The sequence below is a fragment of the Podarcis liolepis genome, assembly GCF_965112155.1.
Source record: "Podarcis liolepis genome assembly, chromosome: 3".
In the NCBI taxonomy this organism is placed as follows: Eukaryota; Metazoa; Chordata; class Lepidosauria; order Squamata; family Lacertidae; genus Podarcis; species Podarcis liolepis.
Window position 1 is genome coordinate 29800741 of NC_139557.1, and position 22521 is coordinate 29823261.

The window sequence follows — 22521 nt, forward strand, 5'->3', positions numbered from 1 at the left end:
ACATGGACTTGGTGTGGGGGAATGTGCGCTTGGAAAGAGGATACTGTAATGCGCAGTTCTAAAAATGGGGGGGGGGTTGAGCATTCAAATGACAGGCAGTATCAGCAGAGGCGCAATTTATTTGAGGGTGGGATGTGCTCCATTTCTAGACTTCCAAATCATATGAAGCACCAGCTTCACTTTCGCAGTCAGGACAGGTAAGATTCCTCATGAAAAGTTGGGCTCCCTTTTGCACAGAAGTAGAGTCATGAATGAATCACGGCTGTATACTAACTAAAAACGAAAGACTCCTGCTAGGTGTGTTCTCTGTGTGTGTTGTGTGCGCGTGGGGGCTGCTAGTGGGTGTGCCTTTGCATAGGCAACCGAGCGAGTCCTCGCGCCCTTGGCAACCCCGGGCCAATTTTAGTTTCTCGGGAAATGGAAACCGAAACTCTCCTCCTCCTCGCAGCCCCGCCGTCCCGTTATCTGCTCGCTAAAAAGCCGCCGGCTCGCTCCCCGCCGCGCACTGAAGCCTCGGAGAGGAGCGTCTGTGTGCGTAACCAGGATGATGCTCTCGCCTCCCCGCCACCTGCTCGGCCTCCTGCTCCGCGCTCTGGCCGCGCTCTGGAGCAGCCTGGCGCCCCTCTGGCTCTGGGGGGCTCCCGGGCGCCGCCTGCCCGCCCCGGAGAAAGGGAGCCCCTCCGGGACGCCGGTGCCGCTCAGCGTCAACTACCACTTCACTCGGCAGTGCAACTACAAGTGCGGCTTCTGCTTCCACACAGCCAAGACCTCCTTCGTGTTGCCCCTGCAGGAAGCCAAGAGAGGGCTCAGCTTGCTCAAGCAGGCGGGTGAGTGAGTGAGTGGGTGACCCGGGGCTGTCTGGCTAGCTACCCACCTGAATAAAACATCGGGGGTACCCAAGTAAGCGCCGCCCCGCATAATCGATCACAAGATGCTGGGCGCGCCCACTATTTGAATAATAGTGGGCAGGGTGGGTGGGTGAGCCGACATCTCAAATATTTTATGGGGGACTGGAAGGGACCTCAGCCCCTAGGAGTTGGCTCCTGTACTAGCTAGATAGCTGGTGCTTTTCCTCCAGGACGGAGTCCTGCTGTTTGTTGTTTAGGCAGACAGTAGTTCAACCCTGTAAAGGGGTGGTGGCGGCGGGACCTCTTGATGTTTGTCTCCATCGCAAGTTCAAGTGGATTTGTCCCGGTGTGAATATGTATAAGATTGCAGCCTAGATTAATTGCACATGGCCTTTTGTTTGCAATAATTAAGACAATACGATTGTACTCCAAGACTCCAAAGTCTTCTTTTGTATATAATTTTATTAAGCTGTTTTAAAATTTAAAATACTCATTTTACATCCTCAAGATATCACTGACTTCCATTCTTCTCTTTCCATGGTTCATTTTACATATCATAAAGTAAAGGTAAAGGGACCCCTGACCATTAGGTCCAGTTGCGAACGACTCTAGGGTTGCAGCGCTCATCTCGCTTTATTGGCCGAGGGAGCCGGCGTACAGCTTCCGGGTCATGTGGCCAGCATGACTAAGCCGCTTCTGGCAAACCAGAGCAGTGCACAGAAATGCTGTTTACCTTCCCACCGGAGCAGTACCTATTTATCTACTTGCATTTTTATGTGCTTTCGAACTGCTAGGTTGGCAGGAGCAGGGACTGAGCAACGGGAGCTCACCCCATCATGGGGATTTGAACCGCCGACCTTCTGATCGGCAAGTCCTAGGCTCTGTGGTTTAACCCACAGAGCCACCCGCATCCTTTGCATATCATAAATCCCTTAATATTTTACACAAAAAAACTGTACCATTGAGTACAGTCTTCCATTATTGCATCCATCAAAACCATTTTATACTGATGAATTTGTCTTAATGCTGCCAGCATGGTCAGCTGTACACAAATATTTCCATATATTCAATAAACTTTAAACATATGTTCTTGTTCTCTTATTCTGTATGTTAAGTTTGTGAGCTGTGCATAAGCACGACTCTGGCCTCTTCTTGACCTGCAGGGGCCCGGCACTTCCTGTCAGCCCTCGTGACAACACAGTATGCACAAACACATACACGCTGCATGTGCAATTGTCAGAATGTGCTTTCGACTTACTCTCCCCCACACACCTACTTCTGCATCCTAGGCATGGAGAAAATAAACTTTTCAGGAGGGGAGCCGTTTCTGCACGAGAGAGGAGAATTTGTTGGGAAGCTGGTCCAGTTCTGCAAGGAAGACCTTCAGCTGCCGAGCGTTAGCATCGTGAGCAACGGAAGTATGATCAAGGAAAGATGGTTCAGATGCTATGGTAAGAGAGAGCGCAGGAGAATCATTGAGTTGGAAGGGGCCGTGAGGGTCATCTAGACCAACCCTCTCTGCTGGGCAGGAAGCTTCCTCCTAATGTAGGGCTCAAACCCACGACCCTGAGATCAAGCATCTCGTGCTGTACCTACTGAGCTAGCTGGCCATAGATGCTTTACTTTACAAGTAAATAATCTCCCATTTACCACAGAAGGATAAACAATAATACAGTAGTACCTCGGGTTACAGACGCTTCAGGTTACAGACGCTTCAGGTTACAGATGCTTCAGGGTACAGACTCCGCTAACCCAGAAATAGTACCTCGGGTTAAGTACTTTGCTTCAGGAGGAGAACAGAAATTGTGCTCCGGCAGCGCAACAGCAGCATTAGCTAAAGTGGTGCTTCAGGTTAAGAACGGTTTCAGGTTAAGAATGGACCTCTGGAACGAATTTAGTTCTTAACCCGAGGTACCACTGTACTAATAGGGACCCTGTTCTCTGAATGTAAATGGAGCCAACGGAGACAGTCTATCCATGCACAACAGGACAATGACCTATATCCCTACAACAGCTTTGGGACGTGGGTGGTGCTGTGGGTTAAACTACAGAGCCTAGGACTTGCTGATCAGAAGGTTGGTGGTTCGAATCCCTGAGACGGGGTGAGCTCCCGTTGCTCGGTCCCTGCTCCTGCCAACCTAGCAGTTAAAAGGCATGTCAAAGTGCAAGTAGATAAATAGCTACCACTCTGGCGGGAAGGTAAACAGCCTTTCCGTGCGCTGCTCTGGTTCTCCAGAAGCGGCTTAGTCATGCTGGCCACATGACCCGGAAGCTGTATGCCGGCTCCCTCGGCCAATAAAGAGAGATGAGCGCCGCAACCCCAGAGTTGGCCACGACTGGACCTAATGGTCAGGGGTCCCTTTACCTTTTACTCTTTGCTTTTGATCAATAGCATTTGATGCTGAATGCACGACTACTCACATAAATTGAATTTTCAGCACAGCCTTTTTGTGCGCATTTTGGTTTTTTGTGTGCATTTTGGTAGTCAATACATTAATTGGTAGTTCCTGGAAAAATGAGCTTGTTTATTCACTTGCTTTGATGCTGTGCTTATCTGTGGACCTTGGGTTGCTGGGCTCTTGGCCCAGAGAGGGAAACTTATCTGTAAGCTCTGGATAGTTGCCACCTATGGCCTCACTAGGCAGGTGAATGGGTGGGAGGGTCTGGCATGCTGCTTTGTGTATAAGGAATGTGTTAAAGTTTGCTTGGGTGCGGACAAGTTACGGTGACCTCCCACATTTGTGGTGTTTGTCCCGTTTCTCCAAAGGCAGTGGGCTGTAAGTTCACTCTTTCCTATAATAAAGCACTAGAATTGACCACACTGGCATTTTTGACATACTCCTTTGGTATCTCTGCACCAAAACACTCCAATGAGCTGGTGGATCAGGACAGCCGTTGCTTTAGAGGCGTGAACAGCTCAAGGCTGCCTCTCCAGACATTCTGAAACCTTGAACAGGAATCATTCTCTAGGGTAGCAGAGATACATGACGTTTTGTTTCAAGGCCCATTCTTTTTCATCTGTTCGAAAATGTGTTATTAGTCCTTTATCCTGCTTAACCTTCATCTAGTGGCTGGGGGCAAAAAAAAAAAGATCACATTGTTGATTTGGGGGGTGTTTTTCTGCTCCGGTGAGATTTCCAGGGTTTTCTCTCACACCAGGGATGCTCTGAAAAGGGTTAGGGATGAGAAAATCTGGATCGAGGGATGGGGAAGTATGAGGAGGATGTGTGAACTGTGGAGAATTAATGGAGGCACCAAAGCTTGTTGTCTGCATTACCCAGCAGTATGGATGAGCCCTAATTTATTTCTGCTTGTTTTTGGCCTCAGCTATAAGTTGCTCTGTTTGGGCGATTGGATACCTGTTCAATTAATTAATTAAAAGCATCTAGGTTTATTACTATTTTAGTAAAACTCCCATAAGTTTGCCTCTTCCAGGGCAACCAGCAAGAGGGGGCAGTAATGCATTAGATTTGTTGAATGAATTAATTCATGGTTGTCAAAATAATGTTGAGCTCGATTGACGCTTTGGTAAGGAATTTATAGATAAATGGAAGAACAGTTAATTACAATCCAAAAGCACATTGTGTGTTATTTTCTGGTCCAGCCTGTGAATATAACTTGGGATTGAATAGGATATGAATCATTGGCCCATAGTGTGGATCAAGGCTGGCCCAAGACATTTTGCCACCTGAGGCAGACCCCAAAGTAGCCCCAAGAAACAAGGGGTGAGGAAAGATCTACATCATGAACAAGGAGTGAAGAAAGATCAACATCAGGAACTGCTGCCCTGGTGTATCCTGCTGCCTGAGGCATCACCTCACCTTGCCTCATGGGTGGGCCGGCCCTGAAGAAAGATCTGCATTAGGATCTGCTGCTCCTGGGGCTCTTTCTACCTGGGGCTCTTGCCTCACCTTGCCTCATGGTGTTCATGGGTGAACGTTGTCTCTTTCAGGGAAATACCTAGACATACTTGCAGTGTCGTGTGACAGCTTCTGCGAGGAAGTCAATGTTTTGATTGGCCGTGGGCAAGGGAGGAAAAGCCATGTTGAGAATCTCCAAAAATTGAAGAAGTGGTGCCAAGATTATGGTGTGGCTTTCAAAATAAACTCTGTGATTAACAGATTCAACATGGAAGAGGATATGAACAAGCACATTAAAGCTCTAAACCCTGTCCGTTGGAAGGTAAGAACCTCTTCTTTTCACCAAAATGCTTTCATTTCGTTATAAGATTTCTTACTTGCCCTTCACCGTGAGGTCCCAGGACACATTAGAACATAACGGCTGTGTTCTACCTCCACTGTTTGAGGCAGCATATTCCTAAATACCAGCTGCTGTGAATCGATTCAGCAGAAGCAAAAAATACATGGTATATACAGACCAAAAGTAAAGTAAGAAGAAAGGATAATGTGCTCAGCGGCAGGTATATATCTCCCTGTCTCTGAGCACCAATCTTGAGTTCTCACATGGCTCACAGGAGAAAAACACCAGCTGCGGTCATGTTTGACTAGAAAGTACAATAATGTTCTCGTGAATCCAGGAAGATTCTGCACCAATAAAACTCCATCCCTGACAGAGGATTGCTGCAATGCACTCAGGTTCTGCTTACAAGCTTCTTATGAGCATCTGGTTGACGACTGAGAACAGAGTTCTGGACTAAATGAAAGTTTGGCCCTAGTAAAATAGAACTGGTTGTGTGGCTCCTCCCAGTTCTCAATTGGACCAGGAGCTTCCATTCATAAAGCAGACTCGTTGCTTCAGAATTTACACAGTGGTGAGGATGAGGCTAGACATACAGCTGCACAGCCCCTTTCATCACGTTCATCCTCTTCACACGCGTAACGCCTGAAGAGACTGGTGATTCTGTTGCTGCTCTAGGAAGATAATGGACCTACTGGCTGGTGTGGGTGGCAAAATGGTGTGGGTGTGTTTTCTCATAGGTGACAGTAAGTGAGCCTCCAGTCACTATCGTATAGTTTAAAGGTAAAGGGACCCCTGACCATTAGGTCCAGTCGTGACCGACTCTGGGGTTGCGGCGCTCATCTCGCTTTATTGGTCGAGGGAGCCGGCGTACAGCTTCCGGGTCATGTGGCCAGCATGACTAAGCCGCTTCTGGCGAACCAGAGCAGCACACGGAAACGCCGTTTACCTTCCCGCCGGAGCAGTACCTATTTATCTACTTGCACTTTGATGTGCTTTTGAACTGCTAGGTTGGCAGGAGCAGGGACTGAGCAACAGGAGCTCACCCCATTGCGGGGATTTGAACTGCCAACCTTCTGATCAGCAAGCCCTAGGCTCTGTGGTTTAACCCACAGCACCACCCGCATCCCTTATCGTATAGTTTACCCGTGGTCTATTACTGTGTAAAAAGAGACTACCGAGAGTCTCTCCATTGGATCATTGTTTTGCCGCAGTGTTTGTATGACCGACAAACATCCTCTCTTAATCATACACTCGGCTGTCTCACAGGTATTTCAGTGCCTGCTCATCGAAGGAGAAAATACAGGGGAAGAGGCTCTGAGAGAAGCGGAGAGATTTGTCATCAGCGACGAAGATTTTGAACGATTCCTGTATCGTCATAAAGATGTCTCGTGCTTGGTGCCTGAATCTAATCAAAAGGTAAAGTTCTTCTAATGCGGACTATTCATCATCTCTGAGAAAAGACTTTTTTATCTTGAAAACTAGAAATGCTAATGGTTTGGTTTTGTATTTTGAAAGGAGCTTGCTAGCAGAAAAATGCAGGCACAAAGTTTCTTGCTTTCCCCAGTTAGAAATGGGGGCCACGTCAGCTAGAATTCTTGTAAGCTTGCAGCGCTGTATGATAAGCACTCCAGATGGGTAGGGCTTGGACGGATAGGTCTATTGTGGAAAACATTAAGCCTTAACAATATGCAGGCATTGCAGCAGTGTTAAAGCAGCTTCTGATACAGTCTGTTTCATCAGGGAGGGTAAAAACTAAAGGAACCCTGGGCAGTTAAGTCCAGTTGAATTCGACTATGGGGAGCGGTGCTCATCTTGGCTTTCAGGGAGCTGGCATTTGTCTGCAGATAGCTTTTTCAGGTCATATGGCCAGCATGACTAAACCGCTTGTGGCGCACGGAGCCCTGTGACGAGTGCCAGAGCACACGGAAACACCATTTAACTTCCTGCTGCAGCGGTACCTATTTTTCTACTTGCGCTGGTGTGCTTGCGCTGGGTTGGGAGAGAGGGTAGCTTTGATGGTTTACTCACTTCCTAAACGTTAGCTCATTTTGTTCAAAATAGTTAAGAAGACAAAATTGCGGTAGTAATAGAGCTGTTGCTGATGAATGCTTTCACCAGGGCCATGTATTATTTTATAACTGTGAGGTGTAAGAGAAGTAACTGGGATTGGGTATAGAATTCAGCATTCTGAAAATCTTAGGGGGTTCCCCCCCTCACTTAATGTTTGAAGATAAACCATCCCCTTTATGTTTCCTCTCTGTTGAATTTTTGATTGAAAGCACTTTAATACAGAGAGCTGTCCTCTTATACCCAATGAAGTTGTTTTTGTCTTAAAGCATGGATCAGTTCCATGTAATTTATATACAGGTTTATGTTATTAGAAAAACAACAATCCTGAAGCTTAGGTAAAATCTGTCATTATTACTGTTCACCAATCTTCAAACCTACAGATATATTTTAATATTATTATTTTTTTCTCCATCCCCCTTTTTATTTAACAGATGAGAGATTCATACCTAATTCTGGATGAATATGTAAGTTGTTTTCTTTTGTTGTTTTATTTACCCCGCCCCACACAACCACAACTTGAAATGTTCATTCCATCTATGGGGCAAAATATCAGCCTTTGCCCTATACTTACTTGGTTGGACAAGTCTTACTTAAACCAGTGTGGTGTAGTGGTTAAGAGTGGTAGACGTGATCTGGGGAAACATGGCAGCGGCAGCCTCAGCAGCCCAGAGCCAGCCTGGTAGCACAGTTGGCTCTGGCTGGCTTCAGGAGCTTCTCGCTGCCATGGTGCCCGCCATTTTTCTTCACCGGAAGTCCCCATATGATGTGTCTTGTGCAATCTCCTGCCCCCTTCCCCCTTTGTTTTGACTGATCGGGGGAAGCTCGGGAGTCGCGGGCAGGTGGCTGTTGCCCAGTTTTTTTAAAAAAACTCAGTGCATTTATGTTTCACAGGGTGCAAAAGAAGGGCTTTGTGTGTATGCTTGGATCTAGGGTCTTTTGCCTCAGCATCCCCACTACTAACTCCCTACTCCCTACTCAGCTTCAAAAATAATAATAAAAAAAAGGGTATGTCCCCGGATTCATTGAAAAAAAATCTGGTAAGCCACAGTAAACTGTGGTTAATCCAAAACAGAAGTGATAGTTTTTGATCTTCTTGTGACTGTGCTGGTGGAGATCTACTGAAGCTTATCCCTGTAATGTGTGAATGGCACGATGCAATATTTACAATTCTAGTTTATATTTCATTATGATAAAATTTAAGTAAAAAGAGGGAATGGTACACCCTGTGGAGAAACCCAAGGAAGTGCTGCGCCCCAGTGCAACAAAACAAAACAATATTGGGATACTGCACAGATACCTGCCATGTTTTTTTCACACTTGGATACCGGAAGTCTTTATTCATTTATTGAATTTATATCCCACCTTTTTCTCTGTGGAGTTCAAGATGGCTTATATAGTTCCTCCACTCCTCATTTAATCCCCACAAGAACCCTGTGAGGTAGGTTAGGCTTAGAGGGAGTGACTGGCCCAAGGTCACACAGCGAGCTTCATGGTTGGGAATCAAACCCTGGAGTCTCCCAGCTCCTAGTCCAACATTCTAACCACTGCACCACCAGCTTTTAGATGGGGTTCGTGAACAGATGACTGTGCTTGGCTGTGCAGCTCTGGAATATAAATTGATTGAGCTTGAGCCTTTCTGTATTTTGATGAAATACAATACCTGTACCTGAGAGGATGGGTAGAACCCCTGTCCCTGAACATTTCCCGGTGTGTGTCTAGTATAAGGTTATCAGATTTTTTTTCAATGAATCCAGGGACACTTTTCAGCTTCAATGGATTTTGTATGGGGACTGATTTGTAAATCTGGGGACTGTCCCTGGGAAACGGGGACATCTGGTAACCTTAGTCTAGTGGTTAAGATTTGTGCTGTCAGCATCCTGAGATTTTAATTCCTGACCACACCAATGTATCAATTCTTCTTCTTCATTATTATTATTATTATTATTATTATTATTATTATTATTATTTACCCTACCTAGGAAACCTACAGCCCAAATTGCTCAACCATACATGCTATCTGAAAGTGTGTTTTTTTTGGGGGGGGGACAGTTGCACATGGTTGTAATGTGACAGCAAATTCTGTTATTGGCTGGAATGTACATTTCTATTACCTGTTCTATTTCATCTGCATACACAAGTACTGCAAGGCGATCTCAAAGGGTTGTGTAAAAATACAGTGTGGCAGGGTAAAGGTAAAGGGACCCCTGACCATTAGGTCCAGTCGTGGCCAACTCTGGGGTTGCAGCGCTCATCTCGCTTTATTGGCTGAGGGAGCCGGCCATGTGGCCGGCATGGCTAAGCCGCTTCTGGCAAACCAGAGCAGGGCACGGAAACGCCGTTTACCTTCCCGCTGGAGTGGTACCTATTTATCTACTTGCACTTTGACGTGCTTTTGAACTGCTAGGTTGGCAGGAGCAGGGACCGAGCAACAGGAGCTCAACCCGTCGCGGGGATTTGAACCGCCAACCTTCTGATCGGCAAGTCCTAGGCTCTGTGGTTTAAGAGTAGGAAATGCTTTTATTTAAAATGTTCCTCTGTGGATCTTCACTGCATACTTTACATACATTTGGAGTTAGGCACCAGGGGTGTTCCAGCAACTTTAATCTCAAGTGATTGGGATGTGGGTATTTGTTTTGTGGGATCTGCTATATATGTTATTAATTCTCCTCTCTGTCCACCCCTCACCCCAGATGCGTTTTCTAAACTGTGCAAATGGCCGGAAAGAACCTTCCCGATCTATCCTGGATGTAGGTGTAGAAGACGCAATAAAATTCAGTGGATTTGATGAAAATATGTTTTTCAAGCGAGGAGGAAAATATGTCTGGAGCAAAGCAGATATGGCACTAGAATGGTGACCAAACCTGTCTGTTTACCACATGTGCACTGAAACCATGAACAGTATCCATTTCTTCCACCCTGGAGAGAGAACGATATGTATTTTAGCTTCTTTGGGTGTGTGGCAGGGTTTTAATGACTGTGGACTGTTGCAAGCAAAATATGTGTACATTTCCCCACAAGTGGGAATTAGCTTTCAGTCACTGTATATTTAAATAATGGCTTGCACCAGCAACAAAAGCAGCACTGTGTATACATAGGCTTGGATAAAACATCTCCCCAAAGACTCAAACACAGAAGAAGATCTGAACTGCCACACCAAGTCTTCCCAAGACTTTGGGTTTGTAAAGGAAGACTACATATTAACCAGCAATACCTAACGTCAGTGAGGCGTAAATGTATAAAGGGGAAGGCCCATGGTGTCAAGGACACAAGCTCTCAGATACTTATTTGTATGCACGGAGGCAGCTGTCATCAACACTTTCAGATAAATGCTGTTTAAGTCGAAGATATAGCCGGGCATCAAGCAGACACAGACATCACTGGAGCATTACTAAATTACCAAGAGTGAAAAGATTGTCTTTGGCAAAGACTTTAGCAATACATAGAAAACTAAATATGCTACCGCCAAAAAAACAGGGGAACTCTCAAACAGACTAATGGCCCAGCAGTGGCTAATGTGGCATTGGAACACAACAGAACAAATAAAATGGCACAAGCTTTTAAGAAAATATATATAGGTGTGATGGCCATTTATTCCATACACCAGCAATGATCCGTTAACTCTGGCTGGACACACGTAGCATTATTATTTTGTAAAAGGAAACTATAATTCATAGAATTGCAGAGTTGGAAAGGACTTTGAGGATTATCTAGTTCAACCCTCTGCAATTGCAGGAATAGGCAGCTGTCCCATGCAGGGATCGAACCTGCCGCGTTGGTGTTATAACCGCCCTACTGAGCTATCTGGTAACTTCTAGATACTGTGCTGTGTTGCACCTGATCCAGTTGCTTCAGCTGTTGAGAGTGCAGCAGCTAGACTACTGATGGGGGCAGAGAGGGCTGGCAGTGTGTGACCACTCTGCTAGATCACCTGCACTGGCTGCCCAGGTTCAAATCTCTTGTATTAATATACAAAGCCTTTGAACTACTTGTGTCCAGGATACCTTAAGGGCTACCTGAGTCCTTATATCCCAGCTCCATCACTGAGATCATGTGGAGGAGCAGGATTTGTCCCCCGTGTTTCAGAGGTCCAACTGGCCTGGGCTAGAAGCCAGGTGTTAGTGATGCTAAATGTGTGGTGTGTTTTTTGGGGGGGGGGCTATTGGGTTGTTTTTATTTTTATTATGTCTTTTGTGGTTTTATATCTTGATTTTATTCTGAGACCCCTGGGTATAGGGCGGTATATAAATTCAATAAATAATGCTATGGAAAAGACGTGCCTATTTGGTTTAAGTTTCATTAAGATTAGGCAGGCATCTTGAAGATTATTTTGTATTGTTTTGTTCTGTATATATTGCCGTACACCACCTTGATGTTTCTGATGTGACATATAAATACTTTTGTAAACTAATACAGGTGAACGGTCATAAAACTGGAAAAACCATTGCTTGTTTCTAGTGATTATGTATTTTTTTGTGTTTTTATATTGTGATTTTATGTTGAAGCCACCCTGAGAACTGTGGGTATAGGGAAGTATACAAATTTAATAAATAACAAACAAACAAACATTAGTGTTGTTTTTCTTAATAAGATGGGGGATTACATGCGCTTGTGTTTTTGTGTGAGGGATGGAAGTAAAAGCAATAAATAAAAATGGCTGGTAAAAGAGAATGTGGCGCCATGTGCCTTGCGAAACGTAAGTCTCCTTGCGCAACATAATATTCTCTCCCTCTCACCCCACCGCCCCTAAACCAAGGAAGGAGAGTCCACCACAGAACAGATGCCAAGCACCTCCACACTCATGCCTAGAAACATGGGATGCAGGAAGGTTCCTTATGCCAAGACAAACCATTGGTCCACCTAGTTCAGTATTCCTTACATTGGATAGCAGTGGCTCTCCAGGGTTCCAGGTAGGGACATCTCCCATCCCTACCTGGAGATGTCGGGGACTGAACCTGGGACCTTCTGCATGCAAAGCAGATGCTGTACCATTGAGCTACAGCCGTTCTCTCCTCCCCGCCAATGCCCCATGTCCCTCTACTTCCATAACCCTTGGCGAACTAGCTTGGAAACAGGACTTTGCCAAAATGATGAAGCAGATGGTAGTCCCAGTTCATCTGGGTGGGAAAAGTGGATGCCTACAAGACCAGGGACTCGAGGGACACTGGGAGGCTGATGTACCCCTGCACTATTTCCACCCAAAAACTAGGGCTGGGCGATACCTGGTTTTCAACATCGCAATATGTATCACCAGTTAAACATTGCAATATAGCCGAGATAACACAATGTCCAAAATAAGGATGGAGCTGATTTTCAACATTGTGATGTATCGCCAGCCAAACATCACAATATACTGATTTATCACAATGTCTGAAACAAGGATGAAGCTATGGAGCAGCATCTACTGGCTTCACAGTTTTCCCCACATAGTTCTTTTTGCATAGCACACACACACACACACACACTGAATGTAATATATTGCCAGGTCAAAAATTATGCAAGCAACATCATGATATGGACTTCAAACCAGTTTTGGATGATATATTGCCCTGCCCTAGCGCATATCCTGATTCAAGGTATATTGCCGGGTCAAAAACTATGAAACGGATATCACAATATGGACTTCAAATTGATTACTTTGAACGATATATCGATACAGCGCCCAGTCGTATCCAGGACAAACATCATGACAAGGGGGAGACCAGCTTGGCCCTCATCCATTAGTCAGTGAAGGAGCCGCTGTAGGGAGCTTGCTCCCCTCCTCTCCCACCACCAGAAAGAACACTGGACTCTCCTTCCTGGAGATTCCTGCGTTGCAGGGGGCTGGACTAGATGACCCTCAGAGGTCCCCTCCCACTCTACAAGTCTATGATTCTATGGATAGCAACTGCCAGAGACCGTGAGATTGCAGGCCCCAAGCACGGAGCATGCTCTGACCATCAACAGGACTGTTGGCCTGCATGTGAGTTTTGAGCTTGTTACTGCTGCTGTCAACAACTTGTAAGCTGGCCTGAGAATAACTGCATTTCAAAGACAAGCCTAAAATCCTCAAAAAAATCATCATTTTTTATTTGTATGCCACTTTTCCACGGTTAAAAAAAAATACTCAAGGCGGCTTACAACATGACAAGATTTACATAATTACAAAAGTCATAAACAATAAATAAACCACCTCAAAAAATACACAACCAAATGGAAAACAATTTCCACATAAATCAAAATCTAAAACTAAGAATACAGCATTAATATCACAGATTAAAATGACATAGGTAAAAAATAACAGCAATTTAAAATTTAATAAATATTCCGAATGACAATGAACCTGGGCAGGTACTGTAATGCACCATTATGCTACAATCCCTTCCATTTGAGAGGGATTTTATGTTGTCCCTTTAACCACACAGCCTAGTAATATTTTGAAAGATGAATTTTAAGCTGGTTACGATGACCCGCGTTAAATCGGCAAGACACCAATTTAGACCAAAGCCACAGGCTCTATATAAAGATGTATCGTTTGCTGCCGGGACAAAATAAATATGTAAAAAAAGAACTTCTTGAATGGTAATTCTCTGAATCACTATTTTTATTGCCATAACCATAATCATATACAACAAAGGGTGTCCAGAAATTCTCCCATCCTTATTATTTCTTTTATGTAGGCCTTTGACATTAGTTTTCCCCCTCCCCGCCTTCAAAATATGTAAGAAGAAATTATGGGGCTTGATTCCACAGCAGTTTAGCCAAATCTGCCCTCTCTTCAGATGGAATCTTGCCTAAATAAAGTTTGCAAGTCTACACCCAAACCACATATATTTCATTATGGATTGCATCAAGCCTTAAAACCTCAAAGCCACCAGCACACATGTTGCAAGAAGCATGATGGCGTCTGTTCCAGCCTTACTAGCATTGCTACTCTACCATTACAACCGCTGTCTGCTGTCCATCCAGAATATCAGCTACTTAGCAGCTGAATGTATTACAGCCTGTAGAACCGAATCTCCTAGCTCAGTTAGCCAGCAATGTAGTTTTCCTGGGCAATTCTGCACAGATTCTTCCTGATGCCCCAGAGAATGATCTAATTAGTGTGTTGATCTTGCTCATAATTAGTAAAAAAGTTTTTTTTTTGTTATAAACAGACTAGCTATTCAGGTCATCACCAGACAGTTCAAAAATGCCCACTTGATTGTGCTTGATGGGAGTGTGAGGGGACAGGTAGTACCTCTGGTGGGGGAGACATGTTGTGGTCCTCCTGGAGTAGTTTGTCCACTCCCCCCCCCCCCCCGCATTCAGCTGTCACCTGTGGCTCCTATAAGCTGTCAGAATGTGACAGCAGCTATACCAGGTGAATGGCTTAAATTGGCTGGCTAAACCAAGCGAGGGCAGCTGATAGGTATCAAATCCTTAATGAGTGAAGGCAGGCTCTGGAGGATTGAGCAGACAGACCAATAGCGGGTCCAACAGCCGAGAAGGCAGTTTCTGCACATGCTGTAGAGCTGGCATCCCCAACCTGCGGCCCTCCAGATGTTTTGGTCTACAACTCCCATGATCAGGTTGATGGGAATTGTAGTACAAAACATCCAGAGGGCCAAAGGTTGGGGATGCCTGCTGTAGAAGGAAGCGAGGAGCAGACATGGGTCATCAACTCGGGAAGGTAGCCCATCTAGGAGAAATGACTGTAAACCGGAACTGCCTTGTGGGATATCTTCAGGAGAAGAAAAGGCTACACAAACCCTAAGGCTGTTGGATGGCACCTTCCAGCAACTCCTGCAGCCAAACCGGTGCCAAACGTATTGCTCTGCTTTCCTTCGGACCACATCAGCGAGGCTTGTCATCTGGGCAGCCCAGGCACTCCATACACACTGCCCAGGTGAAGCAATGAATGTGCCTACAGTGGTACCTTGGGTTAAGTACTTAATTCGTTCCGGAGGTCCGTACTTAACCTGAAACTGTTCTTAACCTGAAGCACCACTTTAGCTAATGGGGCCTCCCGCTGTGCCGCCGGAGCACGATTTCTGTTCTCATCCTGAAGCAAAGTTCTTAACCTGAAGCACTATTTCTGGGTTAGCAGAGTCTGTAACCTGAAGCGTATGTAACCTGAAGCGTATGTAACCCGAGGTACCACTGTATTACCTTTCTCCATCGCGGATTCCCAGATGTTGTTGTACTACAAACCCCAACCATCCCTAGCCAGCAGGGACCAGTAGTCAGAGATGAGGGGAGTTGTAGTCCAACCCCACCTGTGTACTTCTAGTAGGCTAGTTTCTACTCACACTCATCCTACCTATAGTGGCCAGGAAGGACACAATTCCCTCCTCGCTTTCTGTCACGGGTCGACGGCAGGCATTCGCACAGCCGCACAACCCACCCAGAGGCGCTTTTTCGCAACGGGTGAAGAAACCGCCCTCCAGCTCCCGGAGCGCCATCCGGAGGCGCATCTCGACGACGGGGCGCTGTGAGGGGCAGCTACCCCCTCGCCAGCCCTCTTTCTCCATAGGCGCTTCTCCTTCTCGAGCTGGAGAAAGGAGACCCCCACCACGCCAAGCCTCCGCCCCGTCTGAGCTAGGCGCGAACTGGGGAGTCCGGCAGGGGGCGCGTCCTCCCCGCGCGCGCGCCGCGCCCCGACTTGAGCGGCGCGCTTCAAAGCCCAGCCGCCGCGGCTGCAAAGCCGCCGGAGCTTAATGGCGTCCTTGCGCTCAGATTAGCTGCTCCCTTTTCCTTCCTTCCTTCCTCCTCCTCCTCCCCCTCCTCCCCTTCCTTCGGGGAGGCGGGCAGCGGGCAGGAGGAGAAGAAGAAAAGGAGCGGCGGGAGAGGGAGAGGCAGAAGCGCCCAGGCGCGCGGGCAAGACTTCGCCGGGAAGGCAGCCGCGCACAATGCGCCAAGAGGCAACACCCGGGCAAGGCAGCGCGGGAGACTGAGGCGCGGCGGTCCAGGCGAGCGGGAGGAGGAGGAGAAGCAGCAGCAGCAGAGCAGGAGGGAAGAGGCAGCGGCGGCCCCAGTCCCCACTTCTTCCCGTGCGGCGGCGGCGGCAGCAGGAGGGTAAGGCGGCGCGGCGCGCTCTGCTTTGTGTCTGCTTGCATCCGACGGGGATGGCGCGCTCGCTAGGCCGCTCGCTCGGGGATTGGCGAGGCGGCTCCTTCTCCGAGGCGTCCGCACCGACGCGCGCCTTTGTGTTTCCTTCCCGGTGACGAAGATGCGGGCATAGGAACCCCTTCCTAGGGCCGAGGTCTCCCTTCGCCCCCCTCCCCCAATAAAATAACGGAGGGGGCTCCCCCTCCCCCCCCACAGTTTATGGACATTGCCGTTCAAATGGCTTGTGCGCACCGCCACGTCTTGTGATGGATTACGCGGGGCGGAGCTTACCTGGTCCCCCATCCCCAATATTTTGTTCATGTTGGTACCCCTGTGCAGGGTTAGATTTTAGCCCCAAGAGGCTGAGGTGGCGCCTTGAAGAAGTTCACTTTGCCCCCCAGGGCGGCTGGGAATGCGGATTCCAGGTTCTCGCCTGTTCCTCTGGCTGGGTGGGTGGGTGTGCCTCTTGGGTGCGGGCATCCTTGGCTATTCTCCTCATTCTTCTCCGCCAGGCAAATGAGCGTAGGAAGTTGGATCCGGCCGCCTCTTAACGCTTCTTGATTTATAAAGTGCTATATAGATAGCATCTCCCTGAAAAAAAATATCCATGCAAGTCGTTGATCGCCAAGAGGCGCAAATTGATTTTGTGTTGGTTATTTATCTCTCGGAATTGGTTTTCACGTTGGTTATTTATTTACCTTAGCTGGTCTGCACGCTGGCCAATAAATGAGGGTGTATGGGGGAAGACCTGCTTGATTGGCACCCGTGGCAGGCAGGTACAGATGGCTGTGGAAGTACTTTATTGGATAGCTATGTGGCATCTTGTGGCACAATGGGTCATTGCATCTGGCTGTTGACCCCAAAGCCTGGTGGTCCGAGCCCACCAAGGCACAGCTGTGGGCAGGATTGCAGGGGGTTGGACTAGATGACCCTTGGGGTCCCTTCCAACTCTACAATTCTTTGTACACACACAATTTAATGTAATCATGGGCTTCTCTCCTGCTGTCGTCCTGCCGCATTTGGCATCCATCCTGACATGACCCTCCATTTATAAAACCCTCTGCGCCCATGGGACACCTCCCCCGCTTAATTCCCTCCCCCTCCCCAGCCAAGGTAGAAGCAGGTTTGTAGAGACAGTACAAAAAAGCAGGGGGATGCAGCCAGCATCCACAGCCTCCACTGACATTAATACGCAGGCAGCCTTGGAATCCCTTCAGATGGAGAAGCAGCAGCAGGGAGAGCAATCTCCCAACTTAATCCTTTCCACTGGCAGATTTTCTGCAGGGGAAAAAAGGGTGAGATCTGACAACCTTTGGCCGCACTTGAAGGTCTGAGTATGTGGGGAGGGCTGCCAGAACAGAGGGGAAAGCGTTGGGAGAGTATTTAAGAAGCTTTCAGAGGATTTAGGCCTGGGATGGTGCTATGTGTGTATGGATGGATGGATGTAATTATAACGCCCAGAGATTCCCCTTTGCTGGTTCTCTGATTTGTTGAGACATATTATATCCCCCGAAGGGACACGGCTGGCGCTGTGGGTTAAACCACAGAGCCTAGGACTTGCCGATCAGAAGGTCAGCAGTTCGAATCCCCGCAATGGTGTGAGCTCCCGTTGCTCAGACCCAGCTCCTGCCAACCTAGCAGTTCTAAAGCACGTCAAAGTGCAAGTAGATAAATAGGCACTGCTCCAGTGGGAAGGTAAACGGTGTTTGCATGTGCTGCTCTGGTTCACCAGAAGCGGCTTAGTTATGCTGGCCACATGACCCGGAAGCTGTACGCCAGCTCCCTCAGCCAATAAAGTGAGATGAGCGCCGCAACCCCAGAGTTGGTCACAACTGGACCTAATGGTCAGGGGTCCCTTTACCTTTACCTATTATGTCCCCCGGGAAGGTCAAGGCTGCAAGGCTGCGATGGGGAACCTGTGGCCCCCCAGATGGGTTTTTTTAGGACTCCTAATTCCCATCATTCGAGAGCATTGGCCATTCTGCCTGGGGCTGATGAGTTGGATTTCAACAGCAACTGGAAGGCGGTAGGTTCCCCATCCCTGCTGTTGGGTAATTGACTTTATTCTTATACCTGTGGACATTTTCAGATGAGCTGTCTCTTCAGAATACATTGTTGGGAGCAGCTGCACCTGTAGTCATTTCATCCATCTCACACTTATTGGTTCTGCCTTGTGTTGCAAGAGTACTATCCAGCCATGTCCATCCCTTGTTGGAAAGCCATTTGATCCAGTGGAGGCTTCCATTAGAGCAGGGTTTCCCACACTTGGCTCTCCAGCTGCTTTCCCCATTCTTCCTGTCCAGGTCCTGCTAGTTAGGGATGATGGGAGTGGTAGTCCAAAAGCAGCTGGAGACACCCAAGTTTGGGAAGCACTGGTTTGCACACTCTGGTAAGGTGCTTCCACCCCTTTCCTGAACCCATTGGGCTCACCACTTCTTGTTATGGAGATCTTCTGTGTGAAATCCCTGCAATCACTCCGGCTAGAAAAGCACTGGCATTGCTGCTGGCTATTGCTGCCTGAAATCATTGTGGTTGTCTGTGGTTGTCTGTGCAACCCTATAACCAGGGAGGCCTTGGGCGAGGCTGCTTGAGAGATGAGTGGGGGAGAGAAAGTGGCCGGCTCGCATGTGTGAACCAATTCCTTGTGATCATAAGGAACCAGATGGTGGAGCTTGCCTGGAGCAATTAATGGACTACATAAGGGGCCAATCTGGTTTATGGTTCACAATCTGGGAACGCTTTGTACCTCCTGTTCACATGTTTAGCAAACGTCCTAATATAATAATAATGATGATGATGATGATGATGATGATGATGATAATAATAATAATAATAAATTCTTTTGCAACACATTCTTTGGGCACTTCACAAGTGGGATTTTTAAAATGCAAGTGTGGAAGTGTTGAGGCTTAGAGTGCAAGCCCCTTTCTCCCATTCCCTCTGTCGGCTGGAGGAGCCAGAGTTGCGTGAATGTCAAGTCTGTCTCTTTCTCTTGTCAAAATAAAAAAAATTCTTCCAGTAGCACCTTAAAGACCAACTAAGTTAGTTCTTGGTATGAGCTTTTGTGTGCATGCACACTTCTTCAGATACACTGAAACAGAAGGTCTTCTCTTTCCAGTCAGAGAAGCTGCTGAATTGCAACTCATTACCAAACTTAAAACCATGGAGAGACCTGGTCTGAACAAAGACATTGGATTCTTGTCTCATTATACATGACTAAGCCATTTCTCACCTTCTCACCCCTTGCCTTTTCCTGTAAGACCTATTACATTCATTAAGAGTCGTCAACAGGCTCATCTCAGCTATCTGCCAATCTCCCATTCCCACCACCCTTCTGAGTAATACCCCTCCCCACCTTCTCACTATATAGAAGGATCTGGCAACTTCTGTTTCAGTGTATCTGAAGAAGTGTGCATGCACACGAAAGCTCATACCAAGAACTAACTTAGTTGGTCTTTAAGGTGCTACTGGAAGGAATTTTTTTATTTTGACTATGGCAGACCAACACGGCTACCTATCTTTCTCTTGCGTTGCTACTGGCAGATGCCTTCTCTTGGAAGTTCAGATCTGCTAAAATGGCTGAAAGATGGCGGGTGCCTAAAATTAGCCTCAGAAGAAGCAGCAGAATTGTGCAAATACCAAGTGTGGTTGTTGTTGTTTAGTCATTTAGTCGTGTCCGACTCTTCGTGACCCCATGGACCAGAGCACGCCAGGCACTCCTGTCTTCCACTGCCTCCCACAGTTTGGTCAAACTCATGCTGGTAGCTTCGATAACACTGTCCAACCATCTTGTCCTCTGTCGTCCCCTTCTCCTTGCGCCCTCCATCTTTCCCAACATTAGGGTCTTTTCCAGGGAGTCTTCTCATCATGAGGTGGCCAAAGTATTGGAGCCTCAGCTTCAGGATCTGTCCTTCCAGTGAGCATTCAGGGCTGATTTCCTTCAGAATAGATAGGTTTGATCTTCTTGCAGTCCATGGGACTCTCAAGTCTCCTCCGGCACCATAATTCAAAAGCACCAATTCTTCAGCAATCAGCCTTCTTTATGGTCCAGCTCTCACTTCCATACATCACTACTGGGAAAACCATAGCTTTAACTATACGGACCTTTGTTGGCAAGGTGATGTCTCTGCTTTTTAAGATGCTGTCTAGGTTTGTCATTGCTTTTCTCCCAAGAAGCAGGTGTCTTTTAATTTCGTGGCTGCTGTCACCATCTGCAGTGATCATGGAACCCAAGAAAGTAAAATCTCTCATTGCCTCCATTTCTTCCCCTTCTATTTGCCAGGAGGTGATGGGACCAGTGGCCATGATCTTCGTTTTTTTGATGTCGAGTTTCAAACCATATTTTGCGCTCTCCTCTTTCACCCTCATTAGGAGGTTCTTTAATTCCTCCTCACTTTCTGCCATCAGTGTTGTGTCATCTGCATATCTGAGGTTGTTGATATTTCTTCCGGCAATCTTAATCTTAAAAATACCAAGTGTAGGAGGAACTATATGTTGCACTTTGAGACCGCAGAACTGCACAGAGGCCCCCTTACATGTTCTCTAAAGGAGCTCCGGTCATCTCATCCATAGGCTGGCCTGGCGAATATTCCACTCCCTCCAACTCTGCTGCCTGGAGAGGCTCATGTGCTATTCTTGGTATGTTTTTTGAAGCGAGCCTTGCTGAAGCCGCTGGCAGGAAACCCACACAAATTGACTCAGGATACTCATCATTTGCTGCAGGGAAACATAAAGGAGATAGATGGGGGCAGGGAGGGGGAATAGTACCTTCAAGTATGCTGTCAACGCAGCGTCGCTGGGCATTTATCCATAACCTTGCTTCACGTAAAGAGGCTAAGAGTGAGATCGAAGTGTAAGAAATAAAACACGGAGAAAGGAAGGCAATAAGTATTGTTTGGCCGATTCGTCGTTCAGAATTGCTGTATGCAAGCTTTCAGGTGGCGCAGGTTTCTTCCCTGCGTAAATCAAAATTTAGGAATATATGTGCATGTGTTGCATCATGTCTGGGCTGTACTTATTTACTTATAAACTTATTTATAGGCTGCCTTTATGGGCATAGTCCTTACAAGGCGGCTTACCTATCATAAAAAGACAATACCATTTAAAGGCAAACTAGACCGTTTTAAATGCTAGCAGCACAAAATTACCCGAAACATAGACCAGTTAAAAATAAATGGAACAGCAGCATGAATTCCAGAAGCTAAAAAAGCTATGCATTCCAAAACAGCTATTTAATTTTAGCTCCTAAAATTAAGGCCTAAATTTAAAAACTGGTTGTTGTTTTTTAAGCCTGCAGATTTTAAAATTTGCAAAGTTGAAGCCACCTGCAGTTGGTGATGAAATGTGGAATTTTAATTTTTGAGTAAGTGTAACGGATGAATTAACTGGATGGCTTATCACGAGGGATTCCATCCTTTGCTAACTAAACACTGACAGCATGAAAACTTCTCAGTTGTTGCTGTTTCGCCTGCATTTTTCCATAATTCATTGGAGTTCTCTGCGTCCTTTCCATCTTGGCTTATATTTTGGGGCAGATTTCATTAATGTCATGAGTCACCCCAGGCTATTTCAAATCTAGTTACATCATAGGAATCTTATTTTATTCCAGCAGATCTTCCGGTCTAATTATATGAGCCTCCCTCGCTGACCTTTGACCTCTTCACATCCTTCAGAATTCTTGTTCTCTTCTGCTCCCCGGCCATTTCTTCTCTGTAGCAGCACACCAAGCCTTTATGGGGAGTTATGAGGATCCTGTGGTTTCTCTTCAAGAGATCTCTCCATCCTCTTCCCTTTTTTGCTTGTCAGTTTAAACATGAATATCTACTGAGGGTTTCCTTCTTATCTATAAGAGGGGAAATAATAATAATAATAATAATAATAATAATAATAATTATTATTATTATTATTTATACCCCACCTATCTGGCTGGGTTTCCCCAGAAACAGAAGGGGGGGGGGAGAATTGAGTGAGGACACATTCTACTCATGTAAAAACACACTGATTCTCAGACCATCTGCGGGCCAGATTTAGAAGGCGATTGGGCCAGATCTGGCCCCCGGGCCTTAGTTTGCCTACCTATAGTGTCCATTTCATCAGCAGCCCTCAACTGCACACTGTACTTCTGAATCACAAAGGAGAAACTGGCTATTTTGAGGGGGTTGGGAACAGTGTTAGAAACTCAGATATATAAGCTAGGCACCAAATGGCTCCTTAAACCAGGGTTGCAGTTGCCAAAACAGAATGTCCATTTGCCATTTTGGGGCAAGACAGCTCTAAAGTCTTCTTTTTCAAATGATGTACTGACTCTGATTGATTATCAGTTAAACATTGGGCTAGT

At 46.6% G+C, this 22521-nt stretch overlaps 2 protein-coding genes across 2 annotated transcripts in view; both read left to right on the forward strand.

The window, feature by feature from the left end:
- The first annotated feature begins 84 nt into the window (after positions 1-84).
- Positions 85-11681, forward strand: RSAD2 (radical S-adenosyl methionine domain containing 2). Its single transcript, XM_083495708.1, has 6 exons — positions 85-827; positions 2138-2299; positions 4801-5030; positions 6315-6464; positions 7550-7582; positions 9809-11681. Exons 1-6 carry the CDS (start codon positions 545-547, stop codon positions 9971-9973), a joined length of 1023 nt encoding a protein of 340 aa, XP_083351834.1. The 5' UTR covers positions 85-544; the 3' UTR covers positions 9974-11681.
- A 4043-nt stretch (positions 11682-15724) lies between these two features.
- Positions 15725-22521, forward strand: part of RNF144A (ring finger protein 144A) — a 53373-nt gene continuing 46576 nt past the window's right edge. Inside the window, exon 1 of the mRNA XM_083495726.1 lies at positions 15725-16151. The gene's annotated coding sequence lies outside the window, so the exon portion shown is untranslated. The remainder of the gene's footprint in view (positions 16152-22521) is intronic.